This window comes from Micropterus dolomieu, linkage group LG16 (genome assembly GCF_021292245.1).
Source record: "Micropterus dolomieu isolate WLL.071019.BEF.003 ecotype Adirondacks linkage group LG16, ASM2129224v1, whole genome shotgun sequence".
Lineage (NCBI taxonomy): Eukaryota > Metazoa > Chordata > Actinopteri > Centrarchiformes > Centrarchidae > Micropterus > Micropterus dolomieu.
Window position 1 is genome coordinate 17,194,012 of NC_060165.1, and position 16,309 is coordinate 17,210,320.

General features: G+C 36.9%; 2 protein-coding genes across 2 annotated transcripts in view; both read left to right on the forward strand.

The window, feature by feature from the left end:
* Positions 1–5,941: 5,941 nt before the first annotated feature.
* Positions 5,942–12,742, forward strand: atp6v1e1b (ATPase H+ transporting V1 subunit E1b). The gene is made up of 10 exons (XM_046072066.1): positions 5,942–6,032; positions 6,155–6,215; positions 6,971–7,036; positions 8,779–8,888; positions 9,118–9,184; positions 9,308–9,397; positions 10,059–10,127; positions 10,652–10,746; positions 10,850–10,937; positions 11,988–12,742. The coding sequence occupies exons 2-10, from the start codon at positions 6,183–6,185 to the stop codon at positions 12,048–12,050; spliced, it is 681 nt and encodes a 226-aa protein (XP_045928022.1). The 5' UTR covers positions 5,942–6,032; positions 6,155–6,182; the 3' UTR covers positions 12,051–12,742.
* Positions 12,743–12,974: 232 nt separating this feature from the next.
* Positions 12,975–16,309, forward strand: part of ada2b (adenosine deaminase 2b) — a 9,460-nt gene continuing 6,125 nt past the window's right edge. The window contains exons 1-5 of the mRNA XM_046072253.1: positions 12,975–13,001; positions 13,333–13,699; positions 14,382–14,601; positions 14,694–14,904; positions 15,075–15,202. Of these exons, the coding sequence (XP_045928209.1) occupies positions 13,399–13,699; positions 14,382–14,601; positions 14,694–14,904; positions 15,075–15,202 (860 nt within the window). The 5' untranslated portion in view covers positions 12,975–13,001; positions 13,333–13,398. The remainder of the gene's footprint in view (positions 13,002–13,332; positions 13,700–14,381; positions 14,602–14,693; positions 14,905–15,074; positions 15,203–16,309) is intronic.

Genomic DNA, 16,309 nt, shown 5'->3' on the forward strand with positions numbered 1-16,309 from the left:
AGATCCTCTCAACACTTGCTCTTCACTGATCAATCAAGTGTCACATTCACAACATGTCTGCGAGCAAATGAGCAAAAATTTCATTGGTTTGGAAATACTTTCCATACTGTATATATTGGACCTATAGTATTTTCATTTTTTCTACTGTCTATATTATGTATGCAGAATATGTATGTACACCGTATTCATACCTCCAGCTGTTTATTCTGTATGTAAGCTCTTACTATTGCCATTACTTATACTTGCAATATATATTTTGCATGCTGTAAATGATGCACATGTTCTTACCACCAATACTATATATATCTTAGCATATTCATATCTGCCCCTTTCTGTTTATTCTATATATTACCACACATATGTACATTACTCTGCACCTGACTGCTCTTTGCACTGCTGGTTAGATGCTAAACTGCATTTTGTTGTCTAAGTGCTCTCTTGAATCTAATCAAATTTATGGTGGCCGCAGAGCAGAGGATGAACTCAGATGAAGTGAAACGTGTTACTCGAGTTAACATCGACTATAATCGTCAGAGCAGAAGAAAACCACCCATTAAACGTGCATGAACTTGAAGAAAAGCAGCATTTTCAGCTGTTGCCTGCAGTTTCCCATTCACAACTGGTATGTATAGAATCAGAATTAACTTTATTGACCAAGTATGTGTACACATACATGGAATTTGACTCTGGGTTTGCTCTCAGTGTACTTAAACACAGAAATATTTACAAGAATATCGAATTAGACATACAGCTATAAACAAGAACAACAAAGCTGAACAAAGATAGAAGGAACATACATCGAACTAATATGTACATACAGGTAGTGGAAAAATTAGGTGTGAATAAATACTGTAAATTTATAAAAAGGTACAATGAACAATAACATACAATGTCTATATACAAGTCTTTTTGTTTTCTGTGTCTTATTTGTGGCAGACTTTCTGGCTGAGACGGCAGCTCCTCCTCCCTCTACCAGCAGTAGCTGCTGCCCCTCAGTGAGTCCACATCAGCAGAAGACAGGATGAATAAATGACAAGGACTGATTTCTGTTCATCATTCTATTTACAATTCATTCATTAGTTTGGGTTCTCAACCTACAGATTTAATCCTTTGACCTTTGCTTATTAGTAATTTTAGTAACTTTCAAAAGTTGAACACTGACCATCAAAACTGTATGTCGAACACGAAGTTTGAAAGGATTCAGCTCAAATAAATAAATTCGGTACTGGATTTGAATTAGATAAAACGTACTTTAGTAGGGCCCAAGTACAAGCAATGTTTTATAATCTCCTAATTAAGTCAGTTTGCCCAGTGTCTTTATGCATTCTCTGTGTTAAATGTAAAACGTTTAATACTTGACAAAAGATGCATTAATGTCTGTGCCCACATCATGTTCCCCTAAATATTTAAATTAGGGTGAACCAGTGTGTAGAGCCCTGCTTAATGAGGACAAATCCTTTACCAGCCTCTACCGGTCTTGAATATCTGTTACATTTGCACTCAAGTTGTGAATCCAAAATCTAAAAGGTGTTGCTGATCACTGTAAGCAAAAGAAATAGTTGTAAGTAGCAATAATTAGTAGCTGCAGCTGGAGGTGACATGTAAATGAGATTTACCATTTAGATTCAATATGGGTAGTAGTGAACTTTACTTTGCATAAAGCTGTAGAATTTCCTGAAGAATATCTTTCTTTCCCTGAATTTCCAGTCAATAAAAAGAAAAAATGTAAAAATATAATCTTTAAAAAAAACTGGTGATGCATGTTCACAGGTTTGCAAGAAATACAATAAATGCATGTTTTCAGATTTTGACTGAATTAGTCACATTTGGATTAAATTATTTACATTTACACCCATCGTGAAAGTTAGAACATCTGCTGTAGATCTTTGGTTCAGGACCCACCAAGGGGTCTTAAGCCGAATCTGAGGGGTCAAAAGAAGAAAAAAAAAAACGTGCGTTACATTTTTCGGTAATTTCTTTTGTCTTTACTTTTTACCAGGCCTCTAAAAATGATGGAAATTATACAACATTTTGCTCACAGCTTGTGTAGCTTTTCATGAGTCACATTTGGGTCGTTTTAACAGCTCATAAGCCAAAAATGTTGATGACTACTGAAATACAGTTAATTGTGTCTGAATACAACTAAAAACTTCTTTAGCTAATCTACTTGCACCTTAAAGATCTTGTCCAAGCCTCAAGTGTGGTTTTGGGATCCATCCCTACCTCAATGCAAACTCGATGGAATACTGGTAGGTCCTATTAGTACTGTATATAAAGTATGTTCTCAAAGTGTTAAACACTATTTCTTTTGTGTTACCTCATAGGGGAAAGCAAACCCAGTTCCTGCCTGTTGCGCAACTTCTTGCCACGTTTTGTGCAATAAAATCTTTTGACTTTGAGTCCAGCCGCCAGACAAAATCAATAAAAAGGCTTATTAGGCTTTGAGTAAACATTTCCAGTACACAGCTGTGCCTTTAAAGAGCTAAATCACCTGATTATTAATGGCCAGGTTTGTGTTTCAGCATTCAGATCAGTTAAATCTATTATCCCCTCATTTATGATTTGGATATTTTGTATGTTGTAGTTTTTTCTAATTCTCTCATGACTAAAATTTTTGACGTTGTATCACTCCACCCCTTCCAGAGTGAGCAGGCTGAAACAGACACCTCCCAGACGTCACTGATTTAATGACCAACTAGCGGCCATATTGTCTGTCCCAAGCTGTGTCCTGCAGACTGATGCAGACTTCAATCCACAGTGACACTGCTGCCTGAAAGTTATCCATATGAACATTTTAAACCCTTGACTTGTCTGTGTCACGAACCACTTTGTCACCCTCCTTTACTTACTGGCCTACTTGAGTAATTGGATTCCCACTGATCCCAGCATGGTAAAATAAATAATCAGGAAGAATTAGGGATTGAGGATAGACTGATATCAGATGCTAAATTTTTTACAAAAGTTCAGCTTTCAGTGTCAGTGTGGGAGAATTGGTTGATAAGATAAACCAGCTTGTCGTTTCTCTGTCTTGTGCAAGGTGAGATTTTGCCCTTCACAACCTCAGAGTTACCCACAATGACCCTTCTAACACTGACATGTTTACAGATAACACATGTTTAACAGAGCATCTAAGATCACATTCTTGATTTGAGCCACAGTCTAGGTTCTTCTTCTTCAGACTTTGGCTTTCTTCAGATTTCAGGCTTTGCTAAAATCTTCTGCCATGTGAATAAAAAGAACAAAACAACATGCTAGCATACCTGTGCCCTCTTTGCACGGTACTGAAGGAGTTGCTGAAGAGCAGCAGATGCTGGAGATCAAAGTGAGATGTCAGACACGAAGCCACAAAACAACAGATAGGCAGACATGCATGCTGTAGCTGGCACAGGACTAACAAGATGGACAAGCTGTGCAAAAGACTCTGTCTTCTCCCTCCCTCCCTCTCTCTCTCTCTCTCTCTCTCTCTCTCTCTCTCTCTCTCTCTGTCTCACCCCAGTTCCCAAATGCATGACATAACAGCTGGCTGGAGAGCAGTAAGTGGTGATTTAGCTGTCTGTTCAGAAGGAGAAATACTATGAATATTGTAAGTAAATAGTGACAAAAAAGACTCATGAATCTTGAATCAAAGGTCAAAAGAGGTCAGTTGGTAGATGTTTCTCAGGTAAACAGTCTGGGGAGTTTTATGTCCATTGTCCAAACTGCAGATTATCAGTCAGTCCGCAGTTTGCATGCAAGTCGGTGACACCGAGTGGAAAACGCATGTCAGATAGGAAGAAGAGCTATTTCTAATCCTGAACTTTCCATGTTTTACTCCCCTCTACTGGCAGGACGTGTTACAAGACTCTGGAAACAATGCCAGGAGGCTTATATATGGTACACTTGCAAAGCACCACATTGTGTGCACAGTTTGCTTTTTAAAAACATACATATACAAACATAACTGCTTCTATAGCTCCCCCAAAACTATGGAATTCTCTTCTTGTCACACAGTTTCTCCATGAAATTGTGGTTCTAGAGTGTCAAGTAACTGTGCTCAACCTCACCTGTGCCTCTATTTCCTATTATCTGCTTCGTGTGACCATGTGAGGTTTTATTTAATTGTCTCTTTTACTCTCCTTTGTTGTTGATTTTGTTGTCACTTTGGATCAATTGTGTGTTGAGTGTAAATAAAGTTGGTTGAGTAATACACTTGCCAAAAATAGAAATCATAATAAAATTAAAAGTTTGCAAGTACAACAGAAAATATGTATATGTATATTTTAGTAGTTCAAGTTCAAGTTCAATAGCACATTTAAAAAAACCAGTAGTTGACTCAAGTGCTTTCCAGGTTCAGAATACACAACAAATATACACGACAAAAACAGTGGAAAAGATCAATGATGTCAATACTCAACTCGATCTGAAGGCCAATCAATAGAGATAGGTCTTTAGCAAGGATGTGAAAGAGTCAGCAGTCTGAGCAATTCTTATTTCAGCAGGTAAAGTATTCCAAAGATTAGGAGCAGCTAATGAAAAGGTTTGGTCACCCTTAATTTTACCTGGATCTGGGGACATCGAGGAGCATCAGATTAGATGACCTCAGTGCTTTGACAGGAGTGTGTACATGTAAAAGTTCTAATAAATAGGAAAGTGCCAACCCATTTAAAATTTTAAAAACAAGCAATAAAATCTTAAAATCAATCCTAAAGCGGATCCTAAAGCCAAGTTCCATGTTTAAGTCAATTAAAAATGCAGTTAAAATGAAATCCAGTCTCTACAGACCCACATTAAATATACTGCAAAAATGTCATGTACATGTACATTATATGAATAACAAAAATATATAAAGATATTTATTTTATGTTTTATACTCATATGAAAACCAATACATGACAAATTTCAGCATTTCACCTTACATTGACTGCATTTCCTTTCACTTAACCATTTCTATTTAGTACGGTGGGACATGTACATGTATGTGTATGTTGGTAACAAGCACATATTGTTTGTTGTCTCTGTCATCGTTGTGATAGTTTGTTACTGTGGATGCTCTTCTGAGTCTATGGGTTCTTCGGTATGTGTGGATTTACACTGACTCATTATTTATTTACTTTTTTGTTTTTGTATGTTATCATTTGTCTTTATTGCTTCATTTTATTTTACTTTTTATATATTCATTTCTAATTATTATTTTTATTTTATCTTGTCTTTTTTTATTTTTGCTGGCTAATTCACCAGAGTCACCAGAGTGGAGTTCCTTTTGTGCTTGGTCATCTACTAGCTACCCCAAGCTACCCCCTGATATTCGCACAATTGCAGATGAAACGATTTTTAGGTCTAAACTTAAAACCCACCTGTTTAGAATGGCTTTTAATACGCAGTAGTGGTGTGACAATTTCCTTTTTCTTGTTTCTTTTTAACTTTTCTTTTCTTTTTTTGTTATATGTATCTATTGTATGATATGCTGTTTTATTATATTCTATGATGTGAAGCACTTTGGATACCTGACGGTTGTCGTAAAGCGCTATAGAAATAAATGTTGATTGATTGATCTACAATTTTGCTTTGCATTACCTCAAACAATTGATGAACAAATAATAATAATTTAACAATGAATATATGAATAAGGAAATTAAATTTTATTTGTATAGTAGTTTTTAAAGTAATTTAAAGTTGCAAAGTGATCTACAGAGAAAGGAAAATATTACAACCAATAAAACCAAAGCAAATGCAGACAAAAACAATAAGATTATAAAAAAAAAACAATGAGACAATCAAACACGCCACATTTTTAAGCTAAAAGATTTATTCTACCCAAAATCTATACAAATACATATATTGTATTTTACTACATATATTATTAATGTGTAGTATGAGATGGAAATTCCTCCTTCCTACATTAGAATGAACCAGTCTCCCGTTCTCGCACCTGATTCGCTGCTCGGCCGGAAGTAAACATCATGTGACGTCGCACATCAGCTGATCCTCCGTAGACATCTTTACGAGTCACGACTGCGGCGATTAATTCATACATCTTCGTTTGTGGTTTTCGGGTAAATAATCATTGATTTAACGCACACATTGCAGAAATAAAACCTCCTTGTTGTTGGTGACGAGCTCTTTAATCATAAAATATTTTTAATTTGTCTGTTTGTTTTGTTATTTTTCATCGCAGGCCGAGCGGATCTTTGACAGCTGCAACCATGGCGCTCAGCGATGCCGATGTACAGAAGCAGGTAATGAACCGTTTTAACCTTCAAAAATGACACCACTCATCTGTTTCTCTGCAGATACTGTAGAAGCACTTTTTAAGGTACTAATTGTCTTATTACAACAACGAGAAATGTTTCTAATAGCTGTAATATTAGCCGGAAGTGTGTGCGTGTGTGTCGATTAACAATGACATTGAGAGAGCAGCAATAGGTTAGCATCGAAATAAACACAAACATAAGCTTGAATACAACATTTGTGGTGTTTTTGAATGTTGGTTTTGTACATAAGATTGCTGGTTATATAGAAATAATCAGCCATTTTGAAGCTAGCGTTGTATGGAACTTATGGCTGAGATGTGGAGGGTCATATTTCCAAATGATCACATGATGGACACATGCAGGGCCCTGATGAGGAACTGGGAATGAGTGAGCCACTGTCTGGACACTTCATTGGGAACTCTTAGCAAGCAACCATGGTGAATAACCTCCAAAAGGGTTCATGTAAATCTGCAGAAGTCAACTGGTACATATGTTATAAGTGTGGGTCAAGCGTTAATAAACAAAATGGACAGAAACATTCCTCACCATAGTGACGAAGTCAGCTCACGGCTGGGTGAGGAAGGATTTCTGGGTTTCATTATGAGAGAGTTCGTACTTATGAAGGAATAATGTTTCATGATGACGTCCTGTTAATATAAAACCCTAAAAATGAAATCTGAATCTGATGTGAGGAAACCCAGTGTTGTTTTTAATTATTGTTTATTTTTTCCTGTCTGCAGATCAAGCACATGATGGCCTTCATCGAACAGGAGGCCAATGAGAAAGCAGAAGAAATCGATGCAAAGGTGAAATAACACAGTGCTGTAGACTAGGACTAGAATGGATGATTAATGTGTTTTGGTTTCTGTTTTTGGTTGGTTGGACATTTTGTGCCTTTCTATTGGTGACCCATCACTACAGAGATGAAAGGAAATGAGAGGATAGAGAAATAGGAAACCTCAGCACCTTGATTAGTCTTAAATGTATGGGGTGGGAGGGAACAAGTGCAGACTTGTTCAACATGTAAGGCAGTTACCAGAAGAGTCAGCATCAACATGTATCTCTGCTCCAGATTTGATTTGATTTTCAATATAAGGCCTGTGTTCTCGCAATTTATGACCTTTTGTTTGAAGTTTATTACAGTGCCCCCATTAGACCAGGCAGTGTATTAAAAGTGTCTGGATTCATTTAATCCTTTGTTTAAACAGTTGGTGTCATTGATATCAATATTCCTCTTTCAAGATGGACATGTGCACAAGAATATACGATGGGATAAGATAAGATAGAGTTATAACTTTTTTTTATCCTGACAGAAATTGTTGAGCAGTACAAAGAATGAAAGATCGCCATTATAAACTATCAATAAAGGTCTAAGTATCAATAAAGTGATTCAAAAATTCAAAATATACACAATGCCAGAAATGTAGACAAAGTTAACGGTAAGGATCATAAGTTGCTCTTATCTCAAGATGTTTCGTGGTAAATTGCATATAGCCATGTATGTACGATCTAAAATACATAAAAGTACATGCAGGTTTATATAATCAGTATAATTTGTTTATTTTATAAATATTATAATAATAACAATCTAATTTGATTTTATAATTGGTCGATTTTAATTTTCTGTTGTTGTTGTTGTTGTTACAAACGTGATCTTTTTAGATGTTTGAACACAGAGCCAAAGTTAAATTTTTATAAAATATAACTCTAAAACAATATTATATATATCGATTAAAGGCAAACATATTCCACAGACTAACTGATAATGAAATTGGTTGAAACCCTAGTTAGTAGTAAGTAGGCCCTTCAGATTTTGACAATTATCGCAGCATGTCAATCAAACCAATCAATTTAATCTTTTAAATTACACATGACACTGATTTTAAATCCATTCTACCATCAGATTTTGTGGAAAACATGTCTTTAATGTCGCAAATGAAGCCTTTTAAAGTGACCTTAAATTAGGACTATTAGGAAAATGTTATCACTATAAAACATTTCATATCAGTTGATATCGATAATTATAAGGAAAAATGTCAAATCATTATTTCTTTCAAGTTTAAAAGGGTGATTTTTGCTCCAGAGTGAAAGTTAAAGAAACTAGATGGTTACATGTGGTTTTAAACTATTCTTTATGGTCAGAACATGATGATCACTTGCCAAACAGTGGATCGTTTCACCAATCTGAGGTAGAACATTCAAAACAATTATGATAAAATAATTTTTCAACAAATATGCATGGGTAAAATAAAGTTAAATCTTTTTCAGTCCCTTTTCCCCAACAAAATAAATATCTTAGTAATCCTAGTAATAATTAAGTGCTAATTTGTTTTGATCCATATGAATTACATTAAACATTTATTGAACATTTATTACTTTGTTATTGATTGAAAATTATATCTCGATAATTCTCATTATTGTTTTATTGCCCAGCCCTTCCTTTAAATATAGTGACCAAAATAAGTGCTAAGATGCACTGATTGATGATCACAAAAACAATGTTATGATGGAGAACTTCTTGTTGAGTGAACTGTGTCTCCTCCTGCAGGCAGAAGAAGAGTTCAACATCGAGAAGGGCCGTCTGGTCCAGACTCAGAGGCTGAAGATAATGGAGTACTACGAGAAGAAAGAGAAACAGATTGAGCAGCAGAAGAAAATGTGAGTCATGGCAGGAAATCACAGGACACGTTAAGTCCTTCCATCCTTAATCTGGCCTTTTTAAGAACAAAGATATATCTGTATGTGTGACAGAATTTCCGTAATTTCATTTAGTCTCTTCGTCCTACAATGACTCTTTTGTAAGCTGCCTCAAATAGTCTCAAAGAACAAATCGGTAGTCTCACTTAGAAATCTCATCAGACCCAATGTCTGTGTTATTTGTCTACAGTCAAATGTCAAACCTGATGAACCAGGCTCGACTGAAGGTGCTGAAGGCCCGGGATGATATGATCTCCGTAAGCAGCCATACATCATTTTGTGATCACAGTGGCTAATTTTAATTATACAAGAGAGATGGATTTTGTGAACACTGTCTTCTGTGTAAAGTAAATGAAACCCCATGTGTATTGTGCCCTCAGGAAATGCTGAATGAGGCCCGCCAACGGCTCGTTAACGTCGCAAAAGACCCAGCCAGGTATTCAGCTCTGATGGACGGATTGATCTTACAGGTTAGTTTATACTTTCAGCTACTATACACTTATCTCTATGTTTATTAGGTACACCTGGCTAAAACTAATGCAGTCTAATACAACATTACTATCACGTATTATGCACATTCCCTGGTCAGTAGTTGGTGGGTGGTCACATTCCTGCACAAAACTGTACAGCGCTTTAATTTTTATATTGTACATATTTTTTTCACAATTTTTCATATTTATTGTAAATTTTCCATATATGCTTCTTGACTCGCAGTACTTCCTTTTTCTCTTCAGTTTTATCTTATTATGTTTATTGTTATGGACAAAAACACCAAAGCATATTCGTTGTAGTTGAAAACCTACTTTGATTCTGATTGTATTGCATTGTACAGAGAGGTATTTCTAATATTATGTTCACCTATTTATAGCAATGAGGCTTATAAATAATAGAAACACCTGTCAGTATAACTGATTACGGTTCAGCTGCACCACAAACTACAGCCTCCATCAAATCAACACCTCTCTGAAACAGTTTAAACAAAAATTGAACACTACAGCCGTCATGAAGGTAGGATTTATTTAAGGACTGCATTCGTTTTAGCTCGGTGTACCTAATACACTGGCAACTATGTTTATGAGGAAGTTATTAAAAACTAAGGTTTAATAACCTTTTCATAATCTTCCATTTCAGGGATTGTATCAGCTTCTGGAGCCGAAAGTGACTATTCGCTGCCGTAAACAGGATGTGCAGATGGTACAGGTGAGTAAATTAGCAAGTGCATGTTCAGATTTATATTTGTTAGGGCGCCGGTTAGCTTCGCTAGAGTGCTCGCCCCATGTACAAAGACTGAGTCCTTTCTGGGTTCGAGTCCGATCCACGGCCCTTTGCTGCATGTGGTCATCTCTTGCTCTCCCACATTTCCTGTCTCTCAACTGTCCTATCTGAAATAAAGGCACAAAAAGCCCCCCCAAATAATACTTTTTGTAGTTATCCATTCAGCAGATACTTTTGTCCAAAGCGACGTACAAATGAGGTACAACCCAAGACACTGTAGATCAAGGAGAGATCATCAAGTTGATGTGTTTAGAAGCTCAGTTTCAAATTCATGTATGCATGTGACAAGAAATAGGAGAGAATAGGAAATGGATTCTTATTTATTGTGTGTGAGAGAGCATGTTAGGTGAGTAGGTAGTCTCAGAAGACAGAGAGGAGGATTCTGCTGAGCGAGTTAGGTAACACCTTTAAATCTAAATTCAAATTGTATTGTGACTCTCGTCTTTCAGGCATCCATCCAGAGGTCTATTGCTATTTATAAAGCAGCAGTGAAGAGCAGCATTGAGGTCCGCATTGACCAGGACAACTTCATCCCCCCAGATGTGTAAGCAGCATCACATTTTTAACATAAATGAAACTTTGCCGTGTTAAATTTACTCCTGAAGATGGGTATTTTGTCATTTTGATTTGTGCCTGTCTTCCGTCAGTTCTGGAGGTGTTGAGATCTATAACGGCAATGGGAAGATTAAGGTGGCCAACACCCTGGAGAGCAGACTGGATCTCATGGCTCAGCAGGTAGGAAATAGAGACGACCCTTTTCATCCTTGATTCCAGAAAATGTTTAAATATGCATCATAAACACTCCTACCAGTGTGATTTTTAGCCTTCCATTGTGCATGTATGTTGTTATGTTTATCTATTTTAATCCCCCTCTCCTTTTTCTCATCTCATGTTTTAAGAGGTCTTGACATTTGATTATTTTGTCTGTTGTGTTCATGCTCTCTTTCAATGTCAAAGAAAAAAGAATAGCAAAGAAGAATTCCTCCTTTTAACGAGCAGTGCAGTCATGCAGTCTAAATTTGACAGAAATAAGATTAGTGTGGCTTTCATCTTACGTGAAACTTTGTTTCAATGTGAGGAGCTGCAAGTGATTTTGTATTTATTATATTTTTCAATTTTGTGTCAATTTGGCTTTTGTCCTTTTTAATGAAGCTGTCTGATCTTGAAAGGTGTTCCATAAATGAACTTTACTTAGTTACAAGATTGTTATTTTATTGACACTTATCTACAGAATACAGCAAATTTAAAGAATGATATCTCTTATATTGGCAGTTTCTTTTACAGTGAGCAAACACATAAACAAAATGGGACAATAAATAAATCAACAAAAGTGAACAAATAAGAATGTACCCATCCCAATTTACACAACTCTAGTCTCCAAAATATGGCATAGTTTTTAGATCGATTTTTATAATCGTACATTCACTTTTTTATACATTTAGTGTTCTGATCTTGTGACATACTTTGTGTTGTCTATTTTTTGTTTGACTTGATTGTTTTGGGTGGGGCATTTAAATTAATCTCAGTGAGGCTTTCCTACTTAAGTAATAGTAGTAGTAAAGCTCAAATAAATACAATAAACTAAAACTTCTAGAACTTAGGGTTTTGGACTTTTGTTCATACATTTTTAATATGTCACCGCAGGTTTTTGGAAATTGAGTGGGGCTTTTTTTTTTTTACTATTTCCTAACACTTTATAGACCAAAAGATGAATTGATAAAATAATCTGCAGGTTAATCGTGATTTGCTGTCCTACTTATAAACCATCTGTTTCTGTGTTTGCAGATGATGCCGGAAATTCGAGTGGCTCTCTTTGGTGCCAACCCAAATCGCAAGTTCATGGACTGAGTAGTTCCACTGTATTAGAGAAAAACTCTACTTTTATTTTTTATTTTGTCATATGAAAGACAAGTCATTCCTCTGTGAAACCAATTTGTGTAATGTATTGCTGTATTTTTCTGTGCATTAAGAGACATGATAGACGCTGCAACTCAACATGACAGATGTGCGTCAAGGGTACTGCGCAGCTGTAGTGACTGGTTTACTCTGCTGCTTCCCCTTTTGAGGGTCTCAGTTTACACTTATTAGTCAGGGACGACGGGATCCAGACTGGATGGTTGACCAATTGTCCTCTAATTGGATCAATTTTCAGGACAAGCATCTGTGTCACAGTTTTCCCAGTTTCATTAACCTCTGCAACATGTTATAAGTTGCATGGGGCATTGTGTTGCTAATGGGTGTCTGCTCCAACCAATCACAGAGAAAAAAACCCTGCATCCTAGAAACAAAACTGAAAACTGTACATGACCTTACAGAGTTATTTTTTTGACATTACATCGACTGTACGTTATTCTGTCATGATTTAAACGAGTGGGAGTTATCATTCCAGAGGGTGCACTGTATGTATATGAGGTTTCCAGATTAAATTATACGTATGTGTGGTTGTTGTTTTATTGTTTGTTATTTTCTTGTTTTGGTTGTGTCTCTGAAAATGTTATATTGTGGAAATGTAAAACATAATAAAATATAAATCAGTAGTATCACTTCTCTGCACTTTTTGGCTCATACAATGTCCTCACTGCTGTGCGCTGTACTTATTTTGCTACGCTGGCCATTCATGCTTTGTTCATTAGTTTATCACATGGTATTTGTCAGACAAAAATGCCCCAATTATCCAGTTGCTCCGAGTATTTTGCTGACATGCTCGACTGATACCGGAGTTTCTTGTGGCAAAACAAGCTGAGCCTTTTGTGAGTTGGCTGAGGCGAGACACAGGACACCAAAATCTTGTTCTTACTGGTGAGTATTTTATGTTTTAATGTAGCTAGATTTGCCTGTAAGATTTTTCCTTATTTAGCGTCAAAGAGTGATCTGAGAGTTGTCACTTTCCTCCTCTTTTGTCTTGGCTAATTTTGACTCGAAAAGCAAAGCAGCCATGATCAGGCTACTAAATGGGCTCTGTCTGCACCGTAATGCAAGCTGTGCATACTATCTGAGATTATTATCGTGTTGATTACTCTAAAAGTTAAATGTATTTGTCCACTTTACTTTAAAAACAACACCGACTTCTCCAAGCCAGAAGGACTTTTGTGTCATCAGTTCATGTCTCACACAGAGTATTTCTTTACAGCAGCAAGTACAGAAATCCTGCTCTTGTGCGATCATGCTCTAGCACCCTCCTGTGGCACATAAGGACATGGTGATCTCAATCTGGCAGGCTGCGGTCACTTATGTGCCCCTTCTGTGGTTTGTAAGAGCGACTGATGGGATGCCTGACCCTTCTCAGAGGAACCTGCTCATGCGTCAGGAGGCGTCCAGACAGACAGGAGGCCAAGTGACATTGACAGCAGCCGAGCAGAAGTTGGATGCTTACCTCCATCGATTAAAGAAGCAAGAGATGTCTGCTGCACAGTTCCCCCCAGCTATCCACTTCTTCAAAGCAAAGCCTCTCATCCAGAAGAGTTCAATCTTCAAAGTGCTGCAGAAGATGCCTAAAGGTGATGTAACAAGCATGGATGAACAGGACCTACAGGGCTTTTATCGTTTTACTTAATATTATAGCTGCACATCATACTGAGGCTACAGTAACATTTCATTAAAATACAGTAACAGTAAATTAGTAATATTATAAATAGTAAACTTTAAATCAGTTTGACAACGGAGGAAAAAACTCTTGTAATTTCCTGTAATATTTTGTATTGTGTGCTGTAGCATTTTGTATAAAATTTGTTGTGGCAGGACGCTTTGGACAGGAGTCAGAGTCTCTCTTCGTCTCCCGAATTACATACTGTTTTTGAACCAATATGAGCACCTGAGAGATCCTGTTGACATGCAAACGTCCGCTTAAAGAGATGCTAAATGACTAAGAAAAGACACAAAATGATACAGACATGCAAAATGACCACAAAGACAAATAATTGACTACAATGAGACGCAAGTTGACTACAAAAAGACACAAATTTACAACAATATGACACAAACTAACTACAAACAATGACGCTATCTCATCTTGCTCCCATGTAGGAGGGGTGGGGGGACTTTTATGTGTCTGTGCCCATTGTCCTATAACCTGTCCATGGTCACAGCACCCAATAGTACCAGGATCTTCATTTTATGTCACTGTCTACGTTCCGTGTATGAGTCTAAGTTTGAAGTTATATCCTGCTATTTTGTTGACAGGTGCAGCCCTCCACATCCACAGCTCCTCTCTGGTCAGTGTTGAATGGCTGGTGAAAAATGTCACGTACAGGCCACACTGCTATATCTGCTTCACATGGGACAACTCGGTCCGTTTCTTGTTCTCCGCCCGCCAGCCCTTCCCACGATGGGACTGCTTCTACTGGCAGCTGCTTGACACCTTGAGAGCCAAAATAGGAGACCCTACGGGCTTTGATAACAGGTGGTGTAAGATATCACCTTCCCTTACACATTTCAAGTCAAGATATAATGGGAAAACTTGACTCAGAACATCTGTTTTTGGTTGTTTTTCAGTTTAATGCAGCACCTCACACTGTTCACTGAGGATCCAGATGCTGAGTACCCAAGCCAAGATGTTGTGTGGGAGAAGTTTGAGAAAGCCTTCATTGCAGCTGCAGGGCTAATCACGCATGCCCCTGTTCTGAGGGATTACTTCTACAAGGGCCTAGGGGAGCTTCAGCATGACAACATAATGTATCTGGAACTTAGGAGCGGTCTCTCGAGGGTTTGTGTTTTCTTGTCTGTTTACACCTGATCCCCAGCTCCAGTTTCTCCCGTACAGCCAGAGTAGCAGTATCAGTAGTACTTGTAGATCTGATATTTCTGCTTATCTAGACTGTGTGTATGACAAATGTTATATTTTCAAATTTAACAAATCCTTTTTATGTGTTTCAGACGTATGAGCTTGATGGAACCATTCACGATAAGGTCTGGACTCTGAAAACATTTCAAGAAGTTACAAAGAAATTTATTGCAGATCATCCAGACTTTCTTGGAGCTCGTATCATAATTTCTGTACACAGGTATTGTATTAGTATGTAAAAGTACTTCCTTCAAAATCTGACTTGTTTTATCAGCAAAATGTAAAGTGAAGTATCAAAAGTAAAAATATTATATTATATAGAAGAATGGTCCGATACATTTTTAAAGCCTGTATACATACTGTAGTAGTGTAGTTAAAAGTTCATTTAAAATTGTTCTTCAAAATTAATTAAGTATTTAAGTATTGTACTTAAGTAAATGTACTTTCCACCACTGCATAATTGTTAATGTAACATATTTTCATATTCAGTCACAGAATAAGGTGGTTTCTTTTTGAATCCATACAAGTTAACCAAAGTGGAGACAATGTGCCCCTAGCTCTGATTTAACTGTAACTACGTCACAGTTTGGGCGGAAAAAGTTCTCCAAGTATAATTAATTGTATTATCTCATAATTATTTAGTTTCCTGTTTACTGGAAATGGAAATAACTTTATAGTTATTAAAGAGGCACTCCTCTAATTAGTACTACTCAACACGTGAAAACAGTTGTATAAGGTCTGCTGGTGCTCTGGAGGCGCTTTGTCCAGTCTGAGGAAATAACCCTTATTAGACATGTGCAACTGAGGCTGATGGTCTGTAGGTCAGACTGAAATGTCTATTGATGGATTGCAAAGAAATTTTGCACAGATATAAATGATCCCCAGAGGAAAAATCATAATGATTTAGGACTTAAATCTTACAGTCACCTCTCCCCAGTGAAATGTCTCAACAACCACTTTCAAATAAGATAGGCAACGTATAGGCACAGTAGCTTGTTTGTTAGTGAGTCTTGCAGTCAAACAATGTACCAGGGATGTGACTAGGATTGAAAGACAGGGGGGGCTTAGCCCCCAGGGTATGCGTAAATTGCGCTTGCAAAATCTTTGCACTCGCATCTTTTGTTACTGTATTATGTAGCATGGCTAAATTAGTTATGAATTTTAATAAATTTATAAGAATTAATACCCAATTATGAATTTTAATATTCATAAAATCAAAAAGATATTCCTTGTTTCAGGGCACCACCGGAGTTGTTACAATCCTAGAGTCTCCGGACCTCTAGGTAGCTTTTAATAATTATACAATTATTACTAGTGATCAGTTAAT

Coding starts and splice junctions, on each gene's coding strand:
- atp6v1e1b (XM_046072066.1), top strand. CDS start 6,183: ATGGCGCTCAGCGATGCCGATGTACAGAAGCAG. Junction 9,185..9,307: donor CCCGGGATGATATGATCTCC/GTAAGCAGCCAT, acceptor TTGTGCCCTCAG/GAAATGCTGAATGAGGCCCG. Junction 9,398..10,058: donor TGGACGGATTGATCTTACAG/GTTAGTTTATAC, acceptor CTTCCATTTCAG/GGATTGTATCAGCTTCTGGA.